Below are 10,252 nucleotides of genomic sequence, written 5' to 3'. Positions count from 1 at the left end.
AACTTTTGCATAAGGCCAGACTAAGAAAAGCGCCAGCACGCACACCCTCACTGTAGGCACTAAACACCCCTCTTTCGACGCGCAAACGCTTACACTCCGTCAAAATTAAAAAAAAATACACCTACGTAGACATGTGTTGCGGTGCCAGAGAATCGTCAAGAGGCGCAGCTCAGGCGGATATCGTAGTTACTAGAGCCCCGCACAATACGACGACGGTTCCATGATGAGATTAGGCACCCTCACCTGTCAGTACCCACGAGGGGCCTAAAGAATAAGAAAAATGTAAAGCCAGAAGTTTGGCGGGTTCTTAACAAGGTCAAACCGCGTGTCGCAACCCTGGAGCAGACGTTTGGCCTTGCCACCCACAAGAAGCACAAGAGGAACTTTCGCATGCTCTGCTTGTGGGTGGCAGGGCTGGTTACGATGTCTGCCAACGAATTCCGAATTATTACAGCTTTTGCTTCCTGACAACCTTCAAATGGAATCCACTCCGATTGAAAGGATACAAACTATCAATACGGCAATGTAAGGATGATCAAACATCATGTACGAAGTCCGCTACAAAATCCAGGACCTAAGCCAATACGGCCCTGTACAGAAGCGCAAGCGGGTGCCTATCATGGCTGCAAGGTTCGGCGTTCAAGTTCCATATGCCCAAAATACATATTATAACAGCACCCAGAAAGGGAACGCCTCTTTAACGCTTCCTAAAGCCCACTCATGGAGCACCAGGAAGTGGATTGAAACCCTTTGTATGCGTCTTTCGGGCCCTCAAACATAGTACGCGCCGGGCAGGCGAGCTATGAACGACCCCTACCATGAGCCCAGGCTGTTTCCCATCCCCAGATCAGCCTATAATCCGCGAACATTCCTCCAAGGCTGCATCGCCACTGGCGATACAAACAGCTCGCAGTCCCTCCGGCAAACGACACTTTACACCTCGCGAACTCTCTTTGTGGCAGAGCTTCCCATACCTGTACCCATCCACCGGTGCCCAGGGCGAGGCCAAGAAGCAAATTGGGAATGCAGTTCCGCCATGCAAAGCACAGCCGATGTACCAGAACATTGCAATGTCTCCTAAAGTATTTGAAAGGGGCCTTGTGGAAGCTGAAGATATTCCCTCTAATGTGGATGCCATTCTGGGACCTAGCGGTGAGAGCATTCCTCAACAGCGACGTCTCGATAGCATCACCGGAAGCGCAAACCCCTTTCAGACCTTCTCGGACCCCCAGCTCTAGGATGGCGAGAGCGTCTGCATGGCCCTCTACGCGCAACCACAAGTCTGAGTCGATGCATTCGCGCCGCAGGAGTGCGAATTGCTATCCGTCTAAGATCGAATCTCCTTGATGGTGTGCTGAATGGCATCAACAGCGTCGCGAGCCTAGTATTCCAGACGGCGATGCCAAAGACGTCTACATCCCCAGTGACAGCGAATGGGCGTCTACCATTCGCCGAAAGAGGAGGGAATTTCAACGGCGCGAACTGGTCAATTTCACGTGCCTTCGTTTGCTATAGATCGCTGCAAGGTTCATAGTTTGCGGTCCACGTGCCCAAGATAAACATTCCAACAGCTTTCAGACCGGGTGCACCTCTACCTCCTTTCCCAAAGCCCACCCACGACGCTTCCAGATATAGTCCTCCCCTATGCCGAAGTCACCAACACCGAAGATGAAATCTCGAATCTGCGCACGCGGTTAGAAACTAAGAGTCATGTTTATAAGCGTTCCTGACTAAATTCAACAATAAGTTATTAGGCTGCTACCCCCTCACACATATCACGACAGCCTTAGAATCGATATCTGTCTAGATTAGCGGATAAGTTTCTACAGCAACCAACAGCACCGCACACTAAATCTAAGAGAGCGAGTGAAAACACACCGCAGGGCTAGGTTACTAAATATTAGAGGCTATTTAGGCAGATTATCTTCTACAATACAACAACATAATTATAGGCACAGAGCAGTGTTTATTACAGTTAATTTTAGCACTTAATTATCACACACAATAATTACTCTTAGTTATTACACTTACTTATAGCTTAAAATTATTACCCTTTACTATTACTCTCTATTAGTATACTTAACTATTACTCTTAACATGTAGGCTTTTATATTAGATTAAATAACTACACTAAGTTATTACATATAGTTAGTACACTTTCTTAATTCGTTTAATTATTACTCTTATTTATCTTATGTAACTATTACTCTTAATTTTCCTAATCTATTTTAACCCTTACTAATCACTCTTAAACATTATCCTTAATTATTACTCTTAATTATTACACTCGACTATTACACTACCCTTAATTATTAATCTTAATTACCACACTTAACTGTTACCCGCAATAATCACCCTTAATTATTACCCTTAAACATTACCCTTAATTATCACCCCTACTTATTACATTGCCCTTAATTATCATCCTTAATTATCATCTTCAATTATCATCTTCAATCATCACCCTCTGTTATTACCCTCAAGCATCACCCCCAATTATCACATTGCCCTTAATTATCATCCTTAATCATCAGCTTCGATCATCACCCTCTGTCATTACCCTTAATCACCACCCCCAATTATCACATTACCCGCAATTATCACCCCTAATCACCACCCTTAAGCATTACCCCTAATTATCGCCTTCAATCATTACCCTCAATTATTACCCTCAATTATCACATTACTCTTAATTATCACTCATAATCACCACTCTCAACTATTACCCGCAATTATCACCCTCTATCATTACCCTCCATCACCGCACTCAATTATCACATTCAACCACCACATTCAATCATCACAGTCAATCAGCACATTCAATCATCATATTCAATCATCAAAGTCTATTATCACAGTCAATAACCACATTTAATCGTCAAAGTGAATTATCACAGTCAATAATCACAGTTAATTATCACAGTCAATTATCACATAATAGTTTGCGGCGAGTATAGAAATATCATTCACGTAAACAAGGACAACCAATGCGCAGAACCCACCCACTGCAGCAAAGTGCCACTCGGGCGTACTTGACGTCACGGTTGCCTCGGCGCAAATCCAAGAGTGTTTCCTATGGGAAAGACGAAAAGAGGGTTGAAGGAGATGGCGCTGCTTCCAAATTGGCCGAATTCTGCCTCCAGATTTGGCTGCAAGTGCTGGCCTCTGGCGGCAAGCGTGGATCCTCCCCCAACACCTTCACAACACACGTTCTGACCGTGACGCCTTTGTGGCTTTTGAGATTGCTCTTTTACCTGATTGCGACGATTTGGGAGCTTTTTGAGCGTCGCGATCGCGTTTTTCCTGCTCTTGTTGGGCTTGTTTCGCGGCCTTCTCCTCAGCCGCCCTTTTGCGCTCTTCTTTGGCTCTCTTTTTCGCAGCTTTGCGCACAACCCGCGCTTCTTTTTGCATCTTCTTTTTGTACAATGTTGCTGCCTCTTTCAGCTTCTTTGTCTCTGCTTTTGCAAGCTTTTCCTCCAGTTCTGTGGTTGCTCTGACTTGTTCTCGGGCCTTTGCCTCCCTCACCTTCTGGGGACTCCAGAAAACAGCACCACCATGATACTCTTGACGCTGTTGAGGCTCTACAGGCTTACTCTTCTTGTCGTGCTTCCTTTAGTGTGCTAGCGTGTCTTTCAGGCCGTCATTTTCGGTGTTCAGGATCTCGTTGAAGGTCTGTAGAGAATGGATGGCGACAGACAGCCGTTTCGACGCATCTTCATCCCTATTCTTCACTGCAGCCTCCTGTAACTTTTGGAGGTGTTTCCAGCTGCTCCGGTTGCCCTTTGGCTCTGATCTTGGGTCTTTGTTGCCATCAGAAGGTGCCTTTCTGAATCGCTTCAGAACTTCTCCCCCATTCATTGGCTACACTCCTGTAGCTTCAAATGCTTTTAGGACGTTCTGAGACGTAAAAGAGAGCTGCTAGGCAGCCCAGAAAAGGCCTATAAAGTCTCCTTTCTTGACTCCAACAAGCCCGTGGCTGCAGTGAGGGTAGCGGGTCAATTCGGCCGAATAATGGCTGGAAAGTGACTTGAAAACGACCACATCAAGCGGCTGAAGACTGTGAGTCGAATGGGGGGAAAAGATCAACAGCAGGATCTTGTGTTCGTCGCAAAATTCGATAAAATCTATGGTTACGTGGCTTCCGTGGCTACCTAGAATCAGAAGGCGGTAATTCGAGCGAGCTTTCTTCTTCGTACTTCTTTCGCACACCTGTTCAAGCCAGGCAAGGCCGAGGTCATTGTTAGATCGCCCTGTGGCCGACGTGGAGGCGAAAATTTGGTGCTTTTCGACCTCTAGGCCCTCCATCCAGGAGCTCTAAAGTGAACCTTTTCCTGGGTAAATAATCGCGGGCGGAACTGTAGATCCATCGGCACAAATACAAGCTAGGAGGGTAATAAACTCTCGCAATCCATCTTGAAGAGCTTCGGAAACCTCCTTTTCGTCGTACAAGTGCCTGGAAAAGACGCGTTTAGACCGGCTAGTCAGGCTGAGAAGAAACCCCTTTTCGTCCATATTGTAGGGGTTCCAGCTTTTGATAGTATACTCGTCCATCTTGGAGTGAATGAGATTAAAGTACAGCTTGTACTTGTAGTAGGAGTCGGCGTAGTGACGTTGACGGTCCATTCCAGAGGTCCATTTCGAGATCAGACGGCACTGGTTTCTTTCCAGAAACAGGGAAACCCAGCGCTTCGAACACTCTCTTCTGGCGACTGAAGAGCCAAAGTTTCGCACCATCTCTCTTGTAGGAGGTAGCCCTCGCTTTGGTAAGTCTTCAATATAATTTACAAGCTCCTGCTCTTGTTGGGGGTTGAGATTCTGATGTTTCTGGCCACCTCCTGCACGATCGGCCTGCACTCCGCGGTGGCGGCGAGCCAGCATCGCCTGGCTGACGCCAAGTTTTTTTGCGACTTCGCGATAGCCAAAACCTGCGCCGTCTTCACGCAAATCGATTGCTTCAATCGCATCCTGAATCGGGTCCATATTGGTGGAGTTATGGCGCGTCGCGCGGGGGTGGTTAGCTTTGTTATGATGTTCGGGTGGCTCGATTTGCGCACCGGCTGAATTCACGGCCCGACACGGTATTTCAACATTTTCGATTTTTTACCAAAGATCACTTTGGTACCGCGATCCATCAATGTGACGCCCATTCGTGAGCGTCCATTGAGCATGCGACAGTTTCCCGCACAAACCGCGCTTCTTCTTGCATATGTCGTTTTGGTACACTGTTTTCTGGAACGGGTGTATACTGGTGGAGATGGCGCGTCGCGTGGGGGTGCGTGGCTTTGTTATGATGTCACACTGGCTCGATGTATGGCTCGTTCTGCACATCGAGCCTGCTCGTTGCGAAGAGGACGCATAGCCGTGAGGTAGGATGCAAATGGAAAGAGTGGCAAGTGGATTGAATTGGGATCAGCTACATATCATCTCGTGCCCACCCCAACTTCACAGGTATCTTCTTCGCATCTCTCTTTTCCTCCAACTCCGACCATCAAACCTCATCATCCGCCTGGTACCATTCGCACGCCACACCAGCAGCGAAGCAATTGGTACAGACCGGAGCACCATCACCCAGGAGCACGAGCAGAGTATCGGCGCCGATATTCCGACACTCAGCTATAAGTCGCGCGTCAAGACCAAGACAGCGGTCGCATACCTCACCGTGAGAAGGACGGTAGCTGGTGCGGCTTACCGTTGCCAACACGGACGTAAGCGCATGGAGGTTGAGCCTGGTGCTTTGGGTTGGGTTGTGCTGGGTAAGGAGCCAGCGGAATGTCGTCGGGCCAGGGTGAGAAGAGTCGATGAGTTGCATGTGGACGTCGTTGCGGACGGGGTCGGTACGGTGTTCCTCGACTGATTCGTCGGCGAAGAACACGGAGGCTGGGCTTGGGAACTCAGACGGGTTGACGAAGCCGGCGGCCGTGATGGCGGCTTTGCAGGCGGAGACAGTGATGCGGCGGCTGTAGAGGTAGACCTCCACTGTATGGCTTGTTAGCTGTTGTAGATAGCGCACGTGAGTGGATGCCTACTGAACTCGACAAATCGACCGAAGGACGAGTCGTCTGCAAAGAACGCCTTGATCTGATCGTCGCTGGGGAGGGGCGTGGAGTCGGACATGGTGCTTGGATGAAATAGTCGAGAGGTGTGTGGAGGTGGAACAATTCTCTGGTAGTTGGAGGGAGAAAGAGCAAAGCAAAGGGAGGACGCCTGGGTTGATATACAGACCGTCGCCTTGTTGACAGTCGCACGTTTGGCCTTTACCGTGGGTGGTTTCATAAGTATCCCCACCCGCTTGACGCCCATATTGGGCGCTGCCGACCCCACGACAGTCAACCCATCGTCAGCGCAACAATCGACTCGCCTTGGCCGCGGATATCCCCGCCATCCTGGCTCTCCGATTGGCTGCCACCTTCACATCTAGATTGACCGGATCCGCATGTGAAGGCCTGCGTTTTCGCAACTTCAATTCGACAGTCGACTGAGCGTCACAGCGACAATCAACTCGGCTTCTCCGCGGATAGCTCAAGCACCTGGCGCTCCCATTGCCTTCTGCCTTCGGGTCGGCATGGGCCAGACGCGCGTGGGAAGGCCTGCGTTCGCGCGGCTTCGCCTCGACAATGAACTCCGCGTCACAGCACGAACGAGCTCGGCGTCGCAGCGGGAACCAAATCGCCTGGACCGCCGACGTGTCCATCCTCCTGGACCTCTGACTGGCTACCGCCTTCACACCTTCGTCGCCGAGAACCAGGACGGATGGCCGGCGTTTGCGCAACTTCTCCTCGACAGTCAACTCCGCGTCATCACGACGCTCAACGGGCCTTCGCCGTGGATATCCCCATCGGCATAGCACTCTGATTGCCTACCGCCTTCTCACCGCGATCGGCCAGATACGCACGTGAAGGCTGGCGGCCCGCGACTTCACCTCCACCGTCGACACACCTTCGCGGTGGAGGCCGCAGCCAAGTATAACCACCTGCTCGCAAGCTTCTCCCTTGACACACTCACAGCCTCAAGTATCTTCTGCTTACAAGCTCTACCATTCACACTCTTGCAAGCTCGATATTCATCCTTGCCGTCTTCCTCGTGCTCTCTCCCATATCACAGCAATACCATCCTCACTTGCCCTCTCTCCCCCCCTGACGTCTTCTTCGCCATCATGGTCTACTACGACACCACCAACGACCTCGTCCAGGCGTTTAGCCGCCAGATCGGCATGCACGAGGCGACCAGTACCCTCTTTTATGCTGACAACGACCGCGCTCTCACGTTGGCCAACCTGCGTCATGGCCACACTGTGCTTGAGATTGGCTCGGGCCATGGCCAACTGATCACCAAGGTCAAGCCCATCATCGGCAACGGTTTCTGTGTCGCGGTTGATGCGGTGCAAGGCTTTGTCAAGACGGACATTCCGTGGGCCATTCATCGCGCGCGCCTCTCCGTCTATCCCTCGAACACGCCTGACAACGACATCCATCTCCTATGCACCCTGGCTACTGATCCAGGCTTCCGCGCACGTGTTCGTGGTTTGCCGGAAGCTCCGCAGAATGGGTTCGACCGAATCTTTGCGATCCACGTCCTCAACACCGTCCCCCCTGGGCAGCGCAAGGAGTTCCTCCGCCGATTGCGCACAATGCTCGCGCCAGATGGCATCCTCATCACCAACATGTCGGCCCGCTTCCTCGCTATCGCCCCGAGCCCCGAGCATGCCGGCGTTCCTGTTCAGTTCCGCGATGGTTACACCGAGGCGCCAGGGAGTGTAGTCGTCTCCGACCTCCAGGGCACTGTCGACGCCCCTATCGGTCCTTTTCCACGCAAGGTTGTCAACGCCGCAGTTCAAATCTCGCACAACCCACTGTGGATTGAGTCCCGTGTACAGGCGCGTGAGGCTGCGGAAGCGGCTGGCTTTATGGTCCACAACTCTGTCGACCTTGGCAAAGGCGATCTCTTTTCCCTCACTGCTCTCCCTGGCTCTCCACCTCAAGCGACCCTCAACAACATGCGTCGCGAAGACCTCATGCGATGGAACGAGCCAGGTGCGTTGCAGCCAGGGTACAAGTGCATTGGCCGGGCGTTCTTCAACTGTGTTTCGCGCGAACCTGGCTTCGCCTATAAGCCCGACGCGGTGAAGCAGGGCACCTTCGTCTTGCGCGCGCAGAGGGCCGTCGAGGATTTTATGCGAGTCAACCATCAGGCAGGAAGGGTCATTGAGCACGAGCAGGTGGGCACTTTGGTGAAACTGGGCAAGGTCTAGGTAGGTTTGGCAGCGTCTGGGAAGTAGCGGAGGTATCCTGGCCGAGGTTCCCGGCGCTTTTCGAAAAGGCGAGGTCAGTCTGGGATGAGGTGACTTTCTTGGCCTCACAGACAGTTGGCAGGCTTATATTGAACTACTGCCTTTCCTCTTGCTTCACCGGCACCAAATGCTTATCTCTTTCCTTCGTGATGTAAAAACGCTGAAATTTCCAATTCCTCATTCGTTAGTTTTGACGTGGATCTAGTGTATTTGGCATAACGGTGAGCGGGTAAAACAGCATGTCAGAAGCAACCGAACACTGTTATTATTATCTGTTATGCGCGCCAACTCGATTGACAATATGGTAGAGCATCCACAGGGCTAAGTTTGGCCCGTGGTCGTCAGGAAATCCATCGAAACTGGCATGAAGCCACCCACCGTCACCGCGGATATCTCGAGCGGCCAGGCGCTCCGATTGGCTCCCCCTTCACGTCGGGATAAGCCACATCCGCATGGGGAGGCCTGCGTTTTCACGACTTCACTGCAACGATCAACCCAGCCTCGCCGCGAATACCTCGAGCAACCGGACGCTCCAAGTGGCTTCCGCTTTCCGGTCTGGACAGACCAGATCCACGTGGCAAGGTCTGCGTGTGCGCGACTCCACCTGAACAGCCAACTCGGCGTCGCTGCAACAAACAACTCACCTTGGCCGCGGAAACCTCAAGCTCAAAACCGCCGCAGCTCCCGGAGCTCCAACCCTCTTTCATCGCCCGAATTCAGTTCCCGTTGCCCATCGTCAAACCATCAACCATGATCTGCTCCACCGGTTTCGCTCCCCTCTTCTCCTCTGAACGCCATGGTCTTCATGGTGAGCGCATTACCAATATCCGCCTAAGCGTAAGGAATCGCTCTATTTTGCCAAAGTCCGATCCACTGACGTACTGACAGAAGGATCTCGACATGCCTACCGATAGTGATCTCTGTCAACTCCGCCGGCTTCCGCAAGTACAGCTCCGTCGTGACGACGAGGACGACATGGCTCGATACGACGCCTGTATTCGCCGACGTGCCTTCCAATTTGCTCCCGAAGCTCGCTCTTCCAGCGCCACAACCAATTTCAGGGATAGCATCTACCTTGGTCGCAAAACAGGCGGCGGCGATGTCTGGGCACACCTTGTTGGGGACCTAGCCAATACGTATTGCTGCGACGCGCCCCGACGTGCCTTTATCTCCTTCCAGTGGGTTGACGGCAGTGATGTTCAAGCGGTGGTCGTGCGCAGTCTACACTCGCTGGCTGATGTTGCCGTGTGGGACGATGGGATCAAGGGTCAAAGTCTTGTTGAGCGCTTCTGCTTCATCTACGATGCGCTTGTTGGCGAGGCGAAGACACTAGCATGGTTGAACGATGAATACTGAATCACTGCCCCTTCTCTTGCACTTTTCTTGATGAAAGTGTGTCTCGCTCCTTCGTGATGTAAACATCGCCAAAGTTGCCATTGATTGCATCGTTGGCTTGGATGGGAAGGTTGGCCATTTGGCATGACGGTACGCAAGAAACCAAACATATCTGAAACAGGCAAGCACTGTTATGATGGTCTGTTATAAGCGCTACCCAGTTGCCAAGATTGCACAGGATCCTCACGGCTGAGCGTAGATCTCAATCGTCAGAGAATCCCTCGAAATCAGTATCGGAACCCCACGCTATCTCGTCTTGTCCAGTTCCACCCTCTTCTTCCTCCGCCGCGGCGTTCTTCCACTGATCGTCCGTCTCGTGTTTATCTTCTACACGGCTGTGGTGCGCATTACTCTCAGCATCATCGTCCAGCTCCTCTTCACATTCATCGCTCACCGCGCCCGTATCGTATGCCCTATTACCAGAGCGCGACGTGTTGTCGTCCAGGCCCATGGCGGTGAGAACGGACTCGGGCTCACGTCGTCTAGGCTTATTAGTATGGGTATGTGATCGGGGAATGTGTTGAACATACCGCCAATGCTCGTCTTTCACCATTACCAACTCAGATGGCT

At 51.6% G+C, this 10,252-nt stretch overlaps 5 protein-coding genes across 5 annotated transcripts; 3 read left to right on the top strand and 2 right to left on the bottom strand.

Annotated features, from left to right (window-relative positions):
* Positions 1 to 544: 544 nt before the first annotated feature.
* Positions 545 to 1,238, top strand: J4E86_011808 (uncharacterized protein; the record flags this gene model as incomplete). Its single annotated transcript, XM_051452290.1, has 2 exons — positions 545 to 630; positions 914 to 1,238. 2 exons carry the CDS (start codon positions 545 to 547, stop codon positions 1,236 to 1,238), a joined length of 411 nt encoding a protein of 136 aa, XP_051296550.1.
* A 1,960-nt stretch (positions 1,239 to 3,198) lies between these two features.
* Positions 3,199 to 3,858, bottom strand: J4E86_011807 (uncharacterized protein; the record flags this gene model as incomplete). The annotated part of the gene is made up of 2 exons (XM_051452289.1): positions 3,199 to 3,610; positions 3,698 to 3,858. The coding sequence occupies 2 exons, from the start codon at positions 3,856 to 3,858 to the stop codon at positions 3,199 to 3,201; spliced, it is 573 nt and encodes a 190-aa protein (XP_051296549.1).
* Positions 3,859 to 5,654: 1,796 nt separating this feature from the next.
* Positions 5,655 to 6,114, bottom strand: J4E86_011806 (uncharacterized protein; the record flags this gene model as incomplete). The annotated part of the gene is given in 3 exon segments (XM_051452288.1): positions 5,655 to 5,675; positions 5,690 to 5,976; positions 6,027 to 6,114. The coding sequence occupies 3 exon segments, from the start codon at positions 6,112 to 6,114 to the stop codon at positions 5,655 to 5,657; spliced, it is 396 nt and encodes a 131-aa protein (XP_051296548.1).
* Positions 6,115 to 7,153: 1,039 nt separating this feature from the next.
* On the top strand, positions 7,154 to 8,248 carry J4E86_011805 (uncharacterized protein; the record flags this gene model as incomplete). Its single annotated transcript, XM_051452287.1, has 1 exon — positions 7,154 to 8,248. The coding sequence occupies one exon, from the start codon at positions 7,154 to 7,156 to the stop codon at positions 8,246 to 8,248; it is 1,095 nt and encodes a 364-aa protein (XP_051296547.1).
* Positions 8,249 to 9,037: 789 nt separating this feature from the next.
* On the top strand, positions 9,038 to 9,643 carry J4E86_011804 (uncharacterized protein; the record flags this gene model as incomplete). Its single annotated transcript, XM_051452286.1, has 2 exons — positions 9,038 to 9,124; positions 9,176 to 9,643. The coding sequence occupies 2 exons, from the start codon at positions 9,038 to 9,040 to the stop codon at positions 9,641 to 9,643; spliced, it is 555 nt and encodes a 184-aa protein (XP_051296546.1).
* Positions 9,644 to 10,252: the final 609 nt, after the last annotated feature.

This window comes from Alternaria arbusti, assembly GCF_024043155.1.
Source record: "Alternaria arbusti strain BMP 1465 chromosome Unknown scaffold_52, whole genome shotgun sequence".
In the NCBI taxonomy this organism is placed as follows: domain Eukaryota; kingdom Fungi; phylum Ascomycota; class Dothideomycetes; order Pleosporales; family Pleosporaceae; genus Alternaria; species Alternaria arbusti.
This window is presented reverse-complemented; position numbering and strand designations above follow the sequence as displayed.